The 20,941-nt window shown below is 38.0% G+C and overlaps 1 protein-coding gene across 2 annotated transcripts; it reads right to left on the reverse strand.

Moving 5' to 3' along the window:
- Positions 1-2,417: 2,417 nt before the first annotated feature.
- smox (spermine oxidase) lies at positions 2,418-15,017 on the reverse strand. Of its 2 annotated transcripts, XM_081362200.1 has the most exons (7): positions 14,752-14,896; positions 9,977-10,211; positions 9,628-9,854; positions 8,553-8,726; positions 7,001-7,700; positions 4,570-4,730; positions 2,418-2,934 (listed from the first exon to the last, which is right to left on the reverse strand). In XM_081362200.1, exons 2-7 carry the CDS (start codon positions 10,182-10,184, stop codon positions 2,782-2,784), a joined length of 1,623 nt encoding a protein of 540 aa, XP_081218326.1. In that variant the 5' UTR covers positions 10,185-10,211; positions 14,752-14,896; the 3' UTR covers positions 2,418-2,781. The 2 variants fall into 2 exon arrangements, with proteins under 2 accessions (XP_081218326.1, XP_081218327.1); XM_081362201.1 differs by lacking the exon at positions 8,553-8,726 and having other exon boundaries at positions 14,752-15,017.
- Between the last annotated feature and the right edge of the window lie 5,924 nt (positions 15,018-20,941).

Consider the following 20,941-nt stretch of genomic DNA (forward strand, 5'->3'; position numbering starts at 1 on the left):
AATCACGGTAACACTTTACTTGAAGGGGTGTGCATAAGACTGACATGACACCGTCATAATCATGACATGACACATGAAGGAGGTCTTATGCATGTTTATGACAAATGTCATTAAGTGTCATTCGCTCAATTGACATTTTTAATGCAAATATGACATTGTGTGAGATGTCTTTGTTATGGCAACTTGACTTTACTAAGACAACAAAACCTGTCATAAATATGTCATAAACATGACATAGCAGATTAATTATCAAACTTAAGAAACCACTTAGCTTTATTGGTTAACATTTCATTAAACTGTCATGTGGTTGGTTTTGACATTGGCTGTCATGAAGTCATTATAACATTTTAATGACAAATTAAATTTGTACCACTGTAGTTGAGGTCAAGAAAAACATTCATGACACAGTTATAATGGCCTCATGACAGCCAATGTCAAAACCAATCACCTGACAGTTTAATGAAATGTTAACCCATAAAGCTAAGTGGTTTCTTAAGTTTGATAGGATACTCTGCTATGTCATTTTATGACAATTAATGTTGTCTTGGTAATTTTTAAGTTGTCATGACAAAGACACTGACAGGTTATGATGTATTGGTTTATGTCAAGTTGTCATAACAAAGACATCTCAAACAATGTCATATTTGCATTAAAAATGTCATAATTGAGCGAATGACACTTAATGACAGTTGTCATAAGCATGCATAAGACCTCCTTCATATTTATGACATCTGCCATGTCATGATTATGAAGGTGTCATGTCAGTCACACCCCTTCAAGTAAAGTGTTACCGGAATGACTCACATGGCTGGGCACTTGTAATGACACATCAAGGATGTTAAGAGACTAAAAACTGGTTTAAAACTTGCCCCATTGAAGTCAACAGGGTGCAAATTTTAAAAAGAGGATAACACGGTGTAGGCAACACCGATTTTTGTCGTTGTTCTCTGTACTGACAGCACTCCAAATTTACACAAAAATGAGCTCAATGTTAAAATTGACCGGAGTTCTCCTTTAAGTGAACTCATTTATAGTTATAAACTATATACTATACTGTATATTCCACCCCATACCCGCTACAATTGAGAATCACTTTAAGCATGCAGACGCAGTTACAATTTGATGTATTCCACTTAATACACAATAAAACAATATAAAATTCGTTAACAACGTGCCTCCTGGTGTTCTTCTAAAATGAGGGCGAGCCACAAATCCGTGAGTAGGCTACAGTTTACAAACCCGTGGGAACGGATTGCGAAAGCGTGGGCACGGTTTATGAATTTGTGGGTACAGATTGCAAAAACTGAAGGCACGGTTTACAAATCTGAGAGTGCGGATTAGAAACTCGTGGGTAGGCTACCGTTTATTAATCCGTGGGCACGATTTATTAAACCGAGGGAACAGTTTGAGAATTCGTGAGTACGGTTTATAAACTGAGCGGACGGACTGCAAACTGTCGCCACGGATTTTTTTTTTTTTTTTTTTTTTCTCCCAGGTGACTTCCCGGGCTCCGTAGTGACTTCATGTTTGTAAGAACGATTAAAAAAACGCCTTTCTAGGCTAGTCTCAGTTTAATCTGCCGACCCTCTCGTGACTTGTCTAACTAAGGTAAGCAGCCAAAAACAATCTCTTTTCTTTTGCGTTTAAACATGTCTTTCATGGTCAAGCTATAGGCTATTTCATTATTTATAATGTGACCATATGCCTCTTTGGTTTTACAAATATAAAAGAGGGGGTACTTTGTTTGAAACGTTAAGTGAACCCTGGACAGGCCAGGCCAAGATGACAACGGAACACAGACAAAATCTAGCATAGGCCTATTACCAAAAAAAAAAAAAAAGCCATGAATAGAGATTTTCTTAATGACCAGAAGATGGCAGTGAATATATAAGATATGTACCAACGATTTTGCTTGGCTCTGTATAAGCTTATGTTTAATATAACAAGAAATACCTATAGTAGGTAGTCATCTCTAATTTGGTATTTTGGTGATCCATGTACAAGTCTAAGTAAATCCTTATCCTATGAAGCTGAAATATTCACTAACAGTAGCCCATATCTGCGCAAGCAAGACACAACAACATTTCGCTTTACTCACATTAAGAATCTTGTATCATTATCTTCTTCTTCATTATTCTCCTTTTCCTCCTCCTTTTTTTGGCCAGGACCCTATTGCCACCAACTGAACTGAAGTGTGGATCTTTATTTAAATTCCCCACACCTATGTTTCCCCCATTGTTTTTTAACCAAAAAAGTTATATATATCCATATACCATATATATATATATCCGGAAGGCCTGACTGTAGGAAGTTAGTTCATTCATATTTCATAGGTACCGGTATGTTCTTTTGTTTAAAAAATATATATGACATTTTAATAATGAATAATAAACAGAAACTTGGAAAGAAACTTCATGCTTATTCACATTAACACTTTATTCATATCAAGTCTTTTTTTTTTTCATTTTTAAAGACATAACATTAAATACAGAAGGCACTTACAAAAATTGTTAAATTATAGAAACATATTAACATGGATTAAAAATAATCAGAAAAATAAGGACCAGAGATAGCGCCACATGGCAGCCTTGTACAGTACATCTCAAGTAAAATCTACAGAGCGCTAATCTAAGTACAGTATAAAGAGGATTTATTGTTATTATTTTAATGCCCCTACTAGGTTGTAATACATAATTCAATCATTTAAAATAAAGATAGCACATAACACAATTGTTTTTGTCACTAGTAAGTGGTTCTTGTTTTTGTTGCAATTTGTTTATTTTAAATGTTAGGCTTTGTGGTTTCTGCATCGAAGGAGTACTGGTACAGCTCGATCAAGCGGTTGGCCTCCCTCTGTCCTGACAACAAAGCACCATGGGTAGTGGAATAGTATTTTCTATGGGTGGCTTCCCCAGCAAACAAAACCTGTAGAGGCTTTGGATAGAAGTAAAGAAAAGAACAACAAAAAGTTAGCTTGACAAAACATACAACATTACTGCCCTGTAAGGCCCAATAGACTATTTCTAGCATAAGTCTTAATCTTTCCGATATAAAAAAAGTGAGGTCTCCAGCCTCTTGTTCTTTTGTGCTGTGTACTCAGAGGGGTCAGACTGTTCCTTTCAGACATTGAATTGGCCTGAGCATGTTTGTGTGCGTATATGTGTGTGTTTGTTTGGCCCTTGGCCTTGTACAACCCAATCTCATCTGACTCAAATTTCAGTCTCAGCACTCCACAGCTCAGTACAGGCTAACACATTTAAAAAACCACCACGCAAGCGACTTCGGTCAGCCTGAATTTAGAGCAGTCAAGGGAAAGTTGAAATATGGCAAAAGAGGCCAAGTGGTTATAAACGAGATTCAAATGTCTTTGAGTAAAATAATAAGAAACGAGTCTTATTCCTTGGAAGGTCACCTGCTGTCTTTGGTTTAATTGGCAGGTAGTTTAATTCAAGTTAATAGAAAACAAACAATTCACTTTTTTGGACTTATAAAGGGCAGCGATACTCATATATAGCCTACTCTGTTGTTCCAAAAAGATACTGAATAAATTCTGTTCTCTAAACTATGTTAAGTGGCTATTGCAAAATTTGCTTTAAAGGTGCAGTAAGCGATTTCTGAAAAACACTAGCTGCGTTTACATGGACACTTATAATTGGATTGACGGCTCAATCGGACTAAAAAACCTTCATGTAAACACCTTAATCGATCCGAATGAAATTTCGATCGGATTGAAAGGGGTGGTTTATCCCTTTTGTAATCCGATCGAGAGAACATGTAAACACTTGATCGGATTGAAAACCTAAACTGAAAGGACTACACATGTGCAATGACGTTAAATAGCGTAATGACGTATGACGCGCGGAACGAGCTGTTCTTCCTGTTGAATAAAGTGTCATATTAATAAGTTTCCCGTCATTCTAAAATTCTCATTTCACTCGCGCATCTCTGAAGTGAAGCAGGACAACGTCCCACCAGTCCTTGTTTTGGATTCTCATCCACAGACGTCTGGTTTTGGCCGCGGGCAGGGGCATTTTTACTGCGTGATCAATAAGCAGCACGTCAAAACGGTTATGCTGTTGAAAGACTGTTGAAAGAGAGATGGCTGAGAAGCTTCACAAAAGAGAAAAGGTCAGAGGAATATCGCTGTAAAAAGAAGGGTTAGGCGCTGGAGTGACCCAAAGTGGGAAGGCCTGAAAACGGACTCAGAGGTTGTGTTGTTTCTGCTCCATATGTGAGTAACATTGGTTTTGAGTGTGTGCTGCTGGCAACTAACAATGAACTCTTGCTTGTATTTACTCGTGTACTATATGTTCACTTTTTATTCTTCCTTGTCGTTCGTTCGTGATCTTCGCTTTATTTTCTGCGAAACATTATTTAGCTTTGCTTCAGCTATGATAAAGAGACATCCACTCTTGCATTGCGTGTTTGTGCATTTTGAGGGCGGAGCAATGAAGGGAGGCTTGTGTTTTGTTTTGGGTTGAATTCAAATATCAACAGTGTTCAACAATGATTCTCAGAAATCGCTTACTGCACCTTTAATAGTCTATACAAGTGGTAATTTCAACTCACCGGAGCCTTAGTGTTCTTAATATAAGGCAGGGGCTCAGCTAGCTTCTCCACATCTCTGCCGCTGGAGCCAACTTGAGTGAATGAGTAAGAACCCCGGATATACGGGTTACTGCCCCACGAGGAGCGCAGGATACGCCTTGGCTTAGGAATATTCTGGTTTCCTGATGGAAGTCAAACATATGAAAATAAATTACTAATTGACTAATTGATTAAAAACGTAAATCTGTCCTTATTGTTGTGAAAATTTACATTTTACAGAGACTTTTCAGGGATCAGTCTTTTTTAAAGTGTTGTTCATTTATGCTGATCTGTGTTTGTTTTGGTGGTGTGGATTTAATGGATATGTAAGGGAAGTTAGTCTTACGTCAAATATAATGACAGAAATTAGGGGACCTTTTAATTATTAGTGGTAAGGTGTGACCAAATCCAATTTCAGCAAACTAATTATATAGGATTGGGGCAGATGGGAGGGAAACCTGCTGTGGATCTGGATAAAAAAAGACTGACCTACTTAACTGGCATGCCAGCCTGTTGACATCATCTACAGAGAATGTGTGCATTGACCCTCATGTCTGACTAAGTGTTCTGTCATGAAAGGGTTACAATGGAAGAGAAACCAGAGTTGTTTACAGAACAATCTTTCACACAACTGAAAATTTGGAGCCCTTGTCTATACCTTTACCCTGACTTTAACAGAAGTAATTTTTCTGTCATGATTTAACAAGTATATGTGCTTTCTTGTCACAGAGAAATATAACTTATAAGCATGACAAGAAGACAGCATTAACTCTTTCCCCGCCAGCTTTTATTTTTTTTTTTAAGTTGCCAGTCAGCGCTAGCCTAGAAATCTAGACGCACCCTAGCGGCAGCAAAATGTATTTTGCAGCCAGGGTAGTCTAGCAACTTTACATTGACTTTCGTGCTGGAAAAACCTAAATTGGGTCAGGCCAATCACGTCGTGTATAGAGTAGGCAGGGCGGGCTTAACATAATGACGACAGAGTTGTGACGGTTCCCTGCTACTTGAAAACAAAGAATGGCGGCTGCTGCTGGAGAACAGTCTTTCGAATTGGCTTTTGCCACGACTCTGGAGGACTTGGAGTTAAGTTTTTCTTTGAGAAAAGAGCAAAGAACGGCACTTAAGTCATTCGTAAAAAAGGAAGATGTGTTCGTAGTTTTGCCGGCCAGATTCAAAAGTTGAATCTATCAACTAATGTAAGCTCCGCTGTTGGGAAAACGCTCTGGTTGGTTGAAGCGCTGTCCTATTGCGTGCAGAGGGAATTTGAAAGACAGCCGTTTATCCCGCCCCTCGGATTGAGCCGTGTCTATGGTGAGTTGCCAGACCAAACATCTTGATGTAGGTCTGGCTTGCCAGGCTAAGTCAGCGCCAGCATTTTTGATAATTTTTACAAAAAATGCATGGCCCCCAGAATATTTTGTTGAAGGAATATCTGAACATGCAATATATCAAAAGATAGAACAGAGCTTCTGCTTTTAAACAACGTTTAACAAAGTTTTATTTTAGCTTCATGCATTTTTTATCAACACTTGAATGTGGATAAATCTAATAAAAAAAGAAACATATTGAGCAAAAAGCTGAGAAAATCATGTTTTTGTCAAAGACTACATCTAGACTAAAACATAGGTGGAGTAGATCGAGTTCATCAACACCCCTAATAAACAGTCCTATAGCTAGCTCGTCCTGGGTCGACATTTCATTCTGTAACATTAGTCACTTATTTTACATATGCATCTGCTTACATATGCTTACATATTGCTTGTTTCTGCTTATTTTTCGCCTGTGTTTTGATCCAGAGATGCAATACTCTATCAGAAGATGTGTCACAGCGCCCCCTACTGTATAACAGTGAAAACACAGAAAGCCAGAAAATAGCAATGAAGCGTTGTCTCATAAATGATGGAAAATTCTGTCACTGGCGGGAAAAGAGTTACTATAGCCAGTTAAATGTGCAAAACACCTAACACTTAAGTGTTAAACACTCTTTGTTTGGATGACACATTTGATTATTAGATTGCTGAACCCCTACATGAATCTCCTGTCACCTGGAAATTATCTACCTTGATTGTTGTGTATGTGCAGCTCTATCAGAGAGGCATAATAACAAAATGGGGGATTATGAGAATGAGGTAAAGGTATTGAAGAGCTAAATTAATTTTCAAACAACACATTAACAATGGTCTTTCTGTTGAAGACAAACAGCAAAAGAACTGTAAACAATAAGTCTTGGTGGGAAAAAGAGGGAGTCTGCAAATGAGATTAAGAGAGGAGTAATTTTCTTGCTTATAACACCCTGATTATAGATCAGTTTAAACAAGATTTCACCCAAATACTAAGATTCTTGCTTGGTATTGTGGAAATGTGTATAACTACAGTTAAAGACTTACAGTGTTACACTTGCACATATGCTGACCTGTGAACTGGCGTAGTAGTTCAGTGCATATCTCCGCCACAGTCTCGTCGTCACACCTTTCCATGCGCAGGGCCTCTTCACCGCAGATCCAGCCACTCAACATGTGGCCGTAGCGCTCAGGCGGATAGAGCACATCAAAACTGCAGATCTTTCGATACCACAGCTCTTCTGGGTATGCCTGGCTCTCCAGTTGTGCCTCGTCCTCCCAAACAAACTGAATGCTGTTGCACTCAGGGCTCCAGAAGGGCTCTGCAAACTCCAGAAAGATCTTGTCAGTGGTACTAATGCCCAGTTTCTGGACGGCCTGTGCCTTGTCTTGTGGCAGGCTTGGGGAGAAGAGAGTCTCATGAGCTTTCTTCAGGAACCCAAGAGAGGCCGTTACGATCACATGGTCTGCCAGCAGACACTCTGCGTCTTCGCACTCCAGACAGACTGGAGAAGGGCTGGGTCGTTGGTCCTGGTTATGGTCAGCCTGGTCGGAAATTTCCTCTGCATCCTGGGAGCTGCAGTTCCAATGGATGCGGCGGACAGGCTTGCTGAGGCGGAGGACACGACTTGGGATGTCCTGAGCAAGGATCTCAACGACTTTAATGAAACCAACAGGAATGACATGGTGAGCACCGGGAATCTCGGTCCACTCACCAAACTCGCTTAGGGACACTTCATCCATGCTGGGGGAACTGCTTTCGCAGCTTTCCACCTGAGGCACAAAAGAAGATATTAAAAAATAAATTGTGCATAAACTTGTCTCATCAGCATCTTGCTGTTAATATACTTCTTGGTACCAAAACTAAATATACTGAGTCAGATAATGTGACCTTTCGCTTTATGTATAGCCTTCTTTTACTGTTTTCATGCTAAACACCATTTACTCTAAGGTTACTGTTTCAAATGATATTGCTCTAAACAAACACAAGCAGATATAGTCTAGCAGGCATATAGGCAGCTGAGTGTTTTGTCTAGCTCTGCCCCTTCTTCCCATAACCTCTAGTATTACAGGATGACATTCAATATCTGTCCTACTTTTACCTCAGTAATCCAAAGCTTTCAGTACTATCAGAATTTCTGTGAATAGCCTGACCAAACAGTAGTGTGAGACTTTTACAAAGAAGTTTAAATATCCCATGAATTGTGAATGCAAGCCCATTGTGAGTCTAAGTCTAAGTGTGGGAAATGATTAAAACAGTAGTATTTTTGGAATCCACACCTCTGTGGGCAGAAGTCTACAGTTTTGCATTTCACAAGAGAAACTCACTGTTGCAACAGAGTGGGAAGTGAGCATGGCAGTAAGATTGACATCACTGTTGTTTTACAAAGGTGATGACACATGCAATGTGTTTCATGTTGTCATAGATTTGCAACAAATCTGCTTATGACAGGAATTCAGCTATTTGCTGATGTGGCTTGTAACGTAGATGGTGAATATGATGCCACACCTCTAATTTCAAAATTAGGTTCAGAGAGGAATATCTTGATTTTTAACTATCCTATGAGTAATCAAACCATGATTTGCTTATGAAAAATCTCTCTAAGGCATTAATGCCCCGCCCACCTTGAGGTACTGTTGTAGCATAGATAACTTAAGTTTCTTGGTGCTTTCTGAGTCATAAGGATCAAGCATGATCTTCTTGCGCAACACATCTCGTGTGAAGATCCCCACACTGTTTTGACTCTCGGCTCCCACAGGCTTTCCGTTCTGGAAGAACTCCTGAGTCAGCTCGTACACCTGCTCAAAGGAGGTTGTTCGACAAGATTAAGAGAGTGAGATCCTAGTGTCATCAGATCATGGAGCTATCCTTACTACAAACAAGGGTTTAAGTGCATTATTTACTCTGGATGAAATACACTATGGTCATAATATTGTATTACTTTAAAGGGATAGTTCAACCAAAAATGTAAATTCTGTCATCATTTACTCATCCTTTTGTTTTTCTGAAACTAACTTTTTTAAAGAATGTCTGGTCAAACAGTTTTGGTGACCATTGACTTCTATTGTATGGGAAAAACTAAGATTTATCAAAATATCTATTTTTGGAATGACATGAGGGTGTCTAAAAGGAGGTCTTTCATTTTTGGGTGAATTATCCCTATAAGTGTCTCTTCTTTCATTTACTAGCCAAATATTTGCTATATTCATGAAACAGTGTGTGATACTAGATGCAAAATAAAATAAATATTAAATAAATATCAGTCCCAAACTAAAGACAGGGATCTTGCAAAACACTCTGAGAGAGATATAGAAGGATAAAGGCTCACTGTGAGAACAGCAGCTCAGGATGAGGTAACAACCACAGAACACATGCAGTGCTCATCGCAAAGGATTTTTTTCTACTGGCCCGGATTTTTCCCCCAACCCCTATCAAAAACGCATGTGACCACATTTGTAGTGGAAATGCTATCCATTTCGAAGGGGTCCGAGACTGCAGTAAAGCACTGCATGCTCTTCGCGCTAGCTGCTTAATACAGATGGAAACAGAAATGCATCTTGGCAGACCACTTGTGATTGGATCACAAGGCGAAACTCTGCCATAATGTGTTTATTTATTCAAGCCTTATCCACAAGAGGCTACAGCAAAAGGTTCAAGCTTTGCTTGCACAAAACCAAGCACTCCGCTCTCTTCCATCACCTCATTGTACAGGTCACTGAACTCCTCCACCAGATCCTTTGGGATCCGCTTGCCGCTGTTGGTCTGGTAGTGGGCCACACCATTCTTGGCGTACAGGCTGATGCGGCCCACACTCCTCTCCTCCTCTGTGGTGTGCTCCAGCAGCCCATTTTCCTCAGCCAGGTGGTAGATGGGGTTCCCATTTGCCCCATGTATCCAGGTTGCTCCAAGTTCCAAAGTGGTTTTACCTGTTGAGAGAAGGAGATAGGACACCTTGAAAATAAGCATTTTCTGATCTGAAAAAGTTGACGATGAATTTGGACTAAGAAAGAATAAAAAGTATGCTGTCATATGACAAGACAGTTCTCACCGTGCTGAATGCTTTGCACTCTGCCTCCGATACGGTCTGAGGCTTCTAGCACCGTGACATTGGTGAAGCCGTTCTCCAAGAGGGTTTTGGTGGCGGCTAGGCCGGCCAAGCCCGCACCAATCACTACTATTCGAGGTTGTCGATGTCTGTGTAGGGCTCTACTAAGAGGATCATCAGTGCTGTCTGAAGATATTTCACAACTTTGCATGCCGTCCAAGCTCTTCTTCTAGGGAATCTGGGGAAGGGTGAGATGAGGAGAAACCATTAGAGCAAACACCAAGCCCTCCAGCAAGACTAATAATAGAGATTATTCACAGGAAAAGAACGCATCAGAGATACAGAACTTTACATCTTCGAGCATGTGGTTCAAAGGACTGATTGAAACTGTGTCTTTTCAAAGCACAACCTTAAATAACACTATTCACAAAATAAGGTGTCTTATCTCTAACCTCGTGTGTATGAGTTGAGAGTGATTATATCACTAATGCAGTGCTGAATAATAATGAAGACAAAGCAAAAATGCTGGTGAAGGGTAAATGTGATTCTCATTTTGTCTTCACCCATCTGAGGACACAGTGTCGGGCAGGGCAACAGACTCGCAACAACATACTAGAGAATGTAAAATGTCATTGCACAGAGTCCATTTGCACAAGTGAATGGAAAAGGTCTGTATGTGGCTGTGAAAATAATTACACTGTGATAGGAAATGAATGTGCTCTTCACATTTCCGTTCAGGCTTTTCAGGCAAGGCCTTCACATAAACACGCCAGCTTATGTGTGACAGCCAAAAGAAAAAGATACACCTGATGTTGGACAGACCTCATAAGACAAGTTTATTGATTTAAGGACCTGAATGTGGAAAAAGTGATAATGAAATATTGGAAACAGGATGTTATTATAGTGGACCAAATGGAAATTTTACTGTAATCTTTCCTCACATCAGAGTGACCTGATTTATCACACTGAAACCCTTCTTTATACATGAACACACACAACCCTTATCTTTCAAATTTGTTATTGTACCCAGTAGGCACAGCCGCTCACATGCAATGAGGAAGAGATTGACAACTATGAATAAATTTGATTTGAATGAATGAGGTTGTGGATTCTATGCTCTCAGTACACACCACAATAACCTCCTGTTGGGAGTTTGCACAGGCCAAACGCATCAACACCGATTGTTATCAGACTGCAGAAAGAACAGTAAGGGCTGCCTGTGGCTTCCCTGACGCACAATGACAATCAGAACACTTATTATAAACACCGAAAGGTACTAGTGTGATGGCGGCATTGTGTGTTACTATATGAATGGGTTGTTTCCTTCTTGAGAATCTTCAGCATGTGACCTCAACTGAATTTAGCCACACATTTTAAAGGGATACTTCACCCAAAAATGAAAATTATATCCACTCATAATCACCCTCATGTTGTTCCAAACCCATAAGACTTTTCTTCATCTTCAGAACACAAATAAAGATCTTTTTAATAAAATCTGAGCGATTTCTATGCCTCCTTTGAGGCTATGCAACTACTAACTTTGGTGCTTCAAAAAGTTCATAAAGAGATTGTAAAACTAATCCATATGAATTGAGCAGTTGATTCAAAAATTTCTGAAAAGACACGATGACTTTATATTATGAACACATTGAATTTAGGCTTTTATTATAAACATTGATCAGCAAACATAAACAGAAGCTCAACCATACCAGCTTGACGCGCGGAAACAATCCTCATTGGTTCTTGCAGAAGCTCAAACATGCTGTGTAACACACAAGAATGAACCTCATTGGTTCTTGCAGAAGCTGAAATGTGCTGCGTAACAGAAATGAACCTCATTGGTTCTCTCAAGTCAAGCAAGCCTACTTGTTGAGGTTCCATTTACCATTTCGGATGTGTGTGTTGATGAATGTTAATGTGAATAAAAGCTTAAATTCAATCTGTTCAGAGTATAAAGTAATCATGTCTCTTCAGAAAATTTGGACTAAACCCCTCAATTCATATGGATTAGTTTTACAATCTCTTTATGAACTTTTTGAAGTGTGAAAGTGATAGTTGTGTGGACTGTCAATGGAGTGACAGAAATTTCTCAGATGTCATTAAAAATATTTTAATTTGTGTTTCAAAGATAAACGGTAGTCTTACAGGTTTGGAACGGCATGAGGATGAGTAATTAATGACAGAACTTTAATTTATGAGTGAACTAGGCCTATCCCTTTAAGGCCTTGAATATCAGCAGGCTTTATGGCTGAACAAAAACAAAACTTAAGATAGTTTAAATACATTTTCTGTACAAATGGCACAAAATTTTACAATGATTACAATCGATTCCGCCTGCAAAAGCAACCAGTGTCAGGGGAAAATAGCAAAACATGAAACCTTATCCTGGCTAAAACATGTTAAGTAATATGTGTGTAATAAGGATTCAGCTAAACACACACACAATGTTTTTACTCTGAGCTTCAGACACATGAACTTTATGAACTTACAGTGAAGCAAGCTGAAATTTATCAGTGTGTGGCCTACAGCTAGAAAAACAACTAGACTATAGGGAGGCTTTGCGGTTGTATATCTAAAAATTACAGATTGAAGGTCTTTTTTTTTTTTTTTTCAGATTCAAATCTTTAAGAAGCTGACCTTGCACTATTTTTGTAATTTCACTTATGACTTCAGCAAAGTCATGCTTCTAAAGCAGCTCTTGTAAAGTTGGTTTGTGGCAGCAGTGATAGAATGGGAAGTGCCTGATTCATGGATTAATGCTTATCTAGAATGGGTCCCTTTAGCGAATGTGAGTGTGATGTCATCATGTAGGTCAAGGAGACATTTGCTGTTGAACTGAGAGAAACAGTGAGGCATTTATCAATGACCCAAAACTTAAAAAACTCCCATAGAAAGGACACTCTACAGGGAGGTGGAGAGGTTCTTTGATGGGGTCCTGAAATGGAAAGTTTTGGATAACCTCAGTGCAACCGCAGGTCCTGACCACACCCGTTCCAATCTTATGCCGTTTAAGGTTAACCAGAATGCAATGTTTAACAGACACACAAAGTTGATAAAACTAGGGCTTTCTAGATCATGGAGCACATCAGAAGTTGCTGAAGGCATTAGAAACAGCTGTACCAAATAAAACATAACTACAGACATCCACCTTTTTTTTCAGTGCAATGGTCATGGTTGAGAAGGTTTGTGTACGAAACACTGTATGCATGAGGAAGTCCTTGCCTTGTGGTACATCTGTTTTTTCAAGGCAAAGGCAAAAGGCCACATCTTGTGAAGTCAGGATGAGGCCATAACATAAAATGAGATAATGTTAGGCATGGTTTCCATTGTTCTAATCCTACAATAGATGACCCAAATAGCCTAGTGCTTCTCAAATTTTTTTTTTCAACAAACACTTATGTTCCTTGTTAGCATCAACTAGAAGTTTTGATGTTGAGGACACTGTAACCCCTTTCCCATGAACAGGGTACTGGGGCTTTTGTATATTTAAATATGTTCTCAGAAGTCTTAAGACTCTTAGACAAAAATTCTGATATAACATGTTTGCCATTTCTGAACAAGGGTGTGTTAGGTGATACTTCTCCGCCTGGTGATTTTGACCTTATTCATAATGCGTTTAGAAATCAAACTGAATCAGAGACATTGCCTAATATTTAAGAGAAGTAACTGATATATCTTGAAATTCTTCCTTTTGAGCAACCTCAGCATTTACTGTGTCTCAAACTTTATTTTGCTGTTTTGCTGAACTACAGGCTGAAGCAATAGTACTTCTGCTAGATGAGTTTTTTTTTTTTTTTTTTTCCTCCAGCCATTGTGGATTTGAATGTGATCCTTGTAGAAGTATAATAACCACACCACACGTCCTGGCTCCTCACTTGCCGCAGATTAAGGGTGGGCTTTGGGGACGCACACACTCTACATGACCTAGAAATCACAACCTACATCCTATATAATACCTGCCCCTCCATTCACACATTGTAAGACAAAGTATGTCAGCACTGTACAGTTATCCCTTATCCCACTCCACATCATCAACATAACTTACTAAAGTAGATTGGAATTGTTAGAAACACTTGCATTCCAAATACAGGAACTGAAGCCGGCAGAGGAATCTCTATCCTGATGGGATACAATTTTGTAGCTTACAGGTTTTGATCAATACGAATGAATCAGTTATATCTATATTATCCTATTATTATTATTATTATTATGCTCATTTAAAAAATCTATATACCCTACGATAAAAAAAGCTGTGCGTTCATAAAACCACGAAGCACTGTGTCATTGAGTTGAGATAAGTGAAGTTTGGCTGATAAAGTAGCAGCACAAAGTGCGTCCAGAAGAATCAGCGCTGCCACGTAACTACACAGTAACGGACGAGTGGCCTCCAGTGATACGAAAATAAACGTCAACCTATGACATTTACTAAATACTCTTTTCATGATATCAACCTTTACTGTACAATATCACAGCTGACTGAACATTTTCTATTATTTATGTCCTAATATAACAGCGCGTTATAATAAGCAGTTGAATGAAAATTGAACTGTGACAGACAATGGAAGGATATGCTTTCAGAAAAAATAACGGAGGATAAAAACCGAAAAAGACTGATAGAAACACGTTCTGTCCAATGTGAAAACACTGATCAGTCCAGCGAGTCCGTTTTGTTTACAATTTTGATTAACCGTGTCTCCGTTAACAAACCACATCTTTAAAACACGCAACACTGTAGCGCTAAAACACACGCACGTCATCACATTTAGTATGGTCTTTACCTGACTGTATCGTCTTCAGCGTAAAGCGGAGAGCGATCCTCTGTTCTTTGTATAGCCTATTCACAGCGTCTCGCTTTGTATTTATGTCTTGAAACCAGAAGCAGCCAGTTTAGCCGATGCCGCTGCCTCCTCGCTGAATAAATATGAGGATCTGTGACGTACCGCCACGAAATCAACACCGGCGCTCAACCGAGTCTTGGCGTGACTCACTGTTTGCAACAGACAGGGGCGTTTGAACTACACACAAAGCCCATCCTTTCTGTAGTGATGATGAGAGAGTATACAGCTGGTTTTGTTCGGTCTTGTTAGATTACGACAGACGCCTATCCGTAAGCAAACAAAATCAATTGGCTGGTTCTGGATGAATCAATTCAAAATGTCTAACTATGTGTTCTAGAGTAACAATTAGCCTACTTTTAAGTCATTGGCTATCTGTGATATACAGATAGTTCATGTCTACCTGATTTAATGCTTCTGAAGTTATTAAAATTCAATTCATTCAAATATGTAATTAATCCAATGTAAAAAGTGTAGGCTAGGTTCAATACGTTCACAGTCAATGAAGAGAATCAATAAGTTATGACAACATGTTTTTACATTGCTTTAACTCATCAAAAGAAGTTAAGCAATTTTCTATTTGTTTAGTTATACAAGAATCAACTCAATTTTTAAGTCAGTTTAATGTAATTTAAGTTGAAATGACATCTGAACAAGTTGATAGGCTACTTAAAAATCTAACGCAGCAACTTTTTTACAGTGTAGGCTACTTTTATGATGAACATATTTTCAGTTTCTGAATTTGAATATTTTTTGAGGCTATAGTAACAAAGAAAAATATTTGACACTCATATTTAACGCAAAATTTTTAATTTCATTAAACTTAGTGAGAAAATCATCATATCTGTGAAATAATTTTTGCCTTGACATTTTTTGATTTTCTTTTAATTGTCTTACGAATAGGTTAGTAGACATGTACAGGTGCATTTTAAGGTGCAAGGGAAATATTTAATTTGCTATATATTTAATATAATATATATTTGTATACCACTCTTTTTTGGCACAAAATTATATAAACAGTTCTTATAACAATGTGCAAGAAAAAGAATCTGATTGTATTATACTTTTAAAGGCCTATATTTTTCTGTTCATGTCTCTCAAGGTGGGGTTATTTCTGATCATTAATTTGCTTAGACTATTTCTAACCCAACCGCTGATGGAATCCACAGAAGACTGTAATGGCATTATTGGGTACAAGATGTACTTTTTACACTTACAAAGGCTAAATGCAACCTTTGAGACTATTTTAATCAAGTGGCAAACTTACGTGAATGCATATTTGTCTCTTTAAAGGATTAATCCCATCAGACTTTTCCCAACAGCTAATTTCTCTAGCTCTCATCTACACTGTAAACCAGAATAAGTTGGCAAAACTCAAATCATTTTAGGTAATCAGTTACATAAAAAAAAATTAAGTTCAGAAATGTAACGATTAAGTAAGCAGAACTTGCAGATTTTTATTTTGTAATCATACATTTGAATTGCTCTTAGCTTGAAATATTTGAGTAAGCTAATTTATACACAACCTAATTTTCATGTAATCTCAACTTAAATCAGTTTAGTTGTGGAAAATGTGCTAGCTTTAACTAGCTAATTAAAAAAAAGCTACCTTTCTAATTGGTGAAACAGTGCTTTGATAGCATTAGCACTGCATAGCACTTGATAAATGTACAGCAATTTTAAACATTTTTCATACATTATTATTATGCTCATGCTCTTCTCATCACCATGATGGTAACCCTCCAAAACCCATATAACAGAAACTCTTCTAAATTAGCATAACAAAAGATTAAACTCTACAAAATCTCAGTACTTAACATTAATCTGGCACAAAAAAGCATTATATAACACTTAATTTTAGCATTTACTCTCCCTTTTAAGTGTAATGGCAAAGCATGCTGGGAAATAGAAATCCCAGCCCAATTTCAACATAAATTTAAGTTTGTCTAAATTAAAATAAACAAGTTCATAGAACTCAAAACAATGAAACAATTCAACTTACTTAATATGTGTCAGTTTTGTGAACTCAAAAGAAAAAGAAAGTTCTAAATGCTCATAAAAGTTCATTTGATGAAACTAATTTGTATAATTTAAGTTGGCTCTACTCAAACCAATTCATTATTTTGAGCGTTAGGGTTTACAGTGTATAAACATTAGCAGTTTCACAACTTCCCTTTTTTAGGTTCAGTACAACACTGTGTCCTCGTTGTGATAAAATGTTGGTTACTTACTTTGTCATGTCTCTAATTCATGTTCTGATACGATAATGCAAATATATGATAAAAAATGCAAATAGAACGTGATAGGTCTGGATACTTTGGTTTATGCATTTATCTAATCATTTTACACACAAAGTACTGTAGTCTGTTCTTTGTACATCAGGTTTTTCCACAATTTTCATATTCATTTATACAACTTTCCTTTTTTAAATGATCCTTGACGTAGTTCAGCATGCACATACGAAAGAGAAGAAATTCTTATGCTTGTTTTGTACAGAAGAAAGGTGCTGGAAATCTCTCGTTTTAAAACTTACAATGTCCATTAACCAATTCATGGTATAATTCTTAGATTATTATTTAAAATTGAGAACTAGAAAACTTGATTCAATGCCTAGGATATTCCAGTGCCGTGTAATTTAAAGGCCTGCTTTCTGCAGGCTTTGGTTTTTAAATAAAATCACAAAGGGATTAGCATTGGTCAGTATGTTCCTGAGATAGTCTCAGGAGAATAAACTAAATCTCATTCATGAATGGGTGCCAAAGCACAACTCATTAAAATGAAAACACAGAGGATTAGAATCATTCCATTTGGGAATTAGAAAAATCCAATAGTCCAATGCCGGCCTGTTTTCTGACTGTTTTATTATATAGAGACATAATTTGTTATTGAAAGATTTATTTGACTTAAAAAGTTTTAATCCAAATAAAATTCTGTTGGTAACACTTTAGATTAGGGAACACCTATAGGAGTTTTCCCTCAATAAACTCCCAATTAATGCTTCTTGAAGGTAGTTACAGTAAGTTTAGGTAATGCCTTGGTATTAAGCGATGTAAAATATGGTCATGCAGAATAAGGCATTAATATGTGCTCTATAAGTATTAATAAACAGCCAATATGCATGTTATTAAGCAACTTAAAAGTGAATATGCGTTCCCTAGTCTAAAGTGTTACCATTCTGTTATATATTTATTCAGGGTGGAAAAAACTGTGGGAAGTGCCGGGCGAAGCACAGGTGGTTGTTGACAGTGTAATCTTCCAATTTAAACGCTGGTCAAATTACTCTGTCCTGAAAACACTGCATAAACCTCATTAACATTTTCTGTTTGTTTTGAGGGGGGAAAAAATTACAGTGATTAAGCATCTCAGACATGCTTCTTTTGCTGTTTTGTAAATACTCCAAATGAGTCATTGACTGGATGGAAAATGCTGTAGTTGGATAGAACTTATCCTCTGACCGAGTCTATTTAATTACACACAAACATGCATGAGTGCGGGTATGATTACCCATAAACACAATGAGACTTTCTAATCTAATTGAGAAATCACCCCTTTTGAGTCTCCTTATTGCTGAAAGTAAGGACTCGCTTTGAAACGACACTCGGCTGGTTTCAGTAACACATGGGCTGCACTTTATCTGTTATCGTGATGATTTCAAAGCAAGCTTGGCCACATAGAAAGGCTGCCATTATGAGGCCAACACGTGAATGGACACGAGCTTCGTGAATAAGTGGAACAAAGCGGAATGTGGTAAAAGGCCTTTACCAGTGAACCGGCCAACTAGAATGGCTCCTCTGTTGGCCACATCAGTGGGGTGCATAGCCTGCACATTGTGAATTCTACCCGCCTAGCCTCCGTTCTCTCTAGCAGTCCGATTGGCATTGGCCGTGTGCCTCGATGATACAAAAGAGAAGGAAGAAAGTGTCTTTTCATGAATGGGAGGAGAAAGCAAGCACAGGAACTGGGTGGAAGTGTTCTCATCAGGCAGCTTCAATGTGGATGTTGGACGCGGTTACCTTGTGGGCTGTGTTGTTTTACTTGTTAAAGAGGACCTATTTTGCTCTTCTTTCTTTTTTTCTTTTTCCACATTCTCAACTTTCTTTAGTGTGTAATGTTGCCCTTTGAGCATGAAAAGGGCACACAAGTTACAAAGCACAAAGATCACTCCAAATTCTCAATATCAATAAGCACTGTTTCTGGACTTTCTAAAACGCCTGGACTATTTGAGTTTTCTTCTGGGAACGTACACGTCACAGTAATCACCATTTGAATAATTACTGTCCATGACATACGCAAAAAAAGGGGGAGGAGGCCTTGTTGAGTTGCCTATTGAAACTCGTGGTTATGGTAAGGGGCATGACATTTCTGAAGCTTGAAGCGATTGACCAATCACAACACAGTGGTCCAGCTGACAAATCAGAGCTCATTGTGTTTTTCACAAAGGAGGGGCTTCATAGAGATGGTAAGTCCCGCCCATCCGTAAAACCCCGCTGGACCTCTAGGTTGAAAAATCGTCAATGCAAGTGAATGGGAGAAAATAATTATTTTCTGGTCCCATTTGAATTGTGCCATGAATGTGAACATATGTTGTCTGTGAATTTTTTATATAACTTTTCATGTTATGAGTTTGACAGTATATGGTACGATTCTTCGGCTAGCAGTTGTGGAAAAGACATAACGAGAAAGACTACATGTCGCCTATGTGACGTCACCCCATAAAGTTGACTTACCCGTGGTTTTCGCCAACCTCAACGATTCTGTCCTCTCCCTGAAAGAAGGCGGTGAAGTGCACCAAAGACACAGCCATGTTTAGCGGGATCAGTGAGCTAGTGTCCGTGTGCGAGTGGTGGTGACGTTTCAAACGCGTCGAAAGCGAAGAGTTGTAGTCCACAAAGTGCTCTCACACAAAGTCTAACTGTATCAAACTTCTACCCGCTAAATTCTAGCATTCTTTACACGAAAAGTTATATAAAAAATTCACAGACAACATATGTTCACATTCATGGCAAAATTCAAATGGGACCAGAAAATAATTATTTTCTCCCATTCACTTGCATTGACGATTTTTCAACCTAGAGGTCCAGGGGGATTAGCGGAAGGGGCGGGACTTATCAGCTCTATAGAGACAGCAACTACACAGAACGTTACTGACAGACTGGGAAAAGAGGTGCAGCAACAATGTAAAATATTTAAAATAATAATGAGTTTTGAACATTTAAGCATGAAAACCTATTCTAGTAGACTCCAAAAAACAACATCATTTTGGAAAGGAAAAGCTCTTTATATATATATATTTTTTAAAAGTTGTATAAAGTGATCTGTTTAACTTGTGCACTACATTTTAAGAATGTTACTTTTTAAGCAACACTGAAACTATGCTGTTGTCTAAAAATTGAGGCCACACTCAAATGCAAATCCCTGCAAATGGTTTCACCAAAGCCATTTGATCCAGGATCAGCCTTTGTGGTTTGCCTTTTGTTTGGAACTGCATAGAACAACCTTTATAAAGTTCTCTGTAACACTTTATTTTGATGCCCCCCTTTAGACATTCTGTTGACTACTCTGTGTAAGCAAGTTCTCCTGGAGACTTTTAGGTTTGCCCAACTCCACACTTAAAGCTAAAAATATGAGCCAGAAGGTGAACGTGATTTCACCAAGTAGAACATCTTTGTTGATCCTGGAGCAATATTTAAATCTCAACCAATCAGATTTGAGTTTGTCAAGTTTAAGCTTACAAAGAGGGTTAGGGGCTTCTACAGTACATCAGTGTTATTCACCTCTTATTTCTCATTGATTTTAGTGATAAGTTGTGGACGTTAGGTTTAGGGGTATAAAGATTTTCAGACAGAAATGTTGATCCACACTCAAAAAAATAATCTGTTGAACGAACTTAATTAAATTAAGGAAAGGTTTTCCACGAAATTGAATTACATTTTTCCAACAAAATCAAATTAGTTTGAAATAATTTGTTGTAGTCTTGTTGTATGAATTTAAATAAATTTAGTCATTCCTGCTAGATAAAGTTTTGTCAGGTTAACTACATTTAGTTTTTGTCCTGCCTTAAATCACCAACATTATAATTTTAGTTAATTTGACTCTACAGTCACTTCTAATGATAGACACCACTAGAATTCAA

Source organism: Scardinius erythrophthalmus, assembly GCF_964197995.2.
Source record: "Scardinius erythrophthalmus genome assembly, chromosome: 3".
Lineage (NCBI taxonomy): Eukaryota > Metazoa > Chordata > Actinopteri > Cypriniformes > Leuciscidae > Scardinius > Scardinius erythrophthalmus.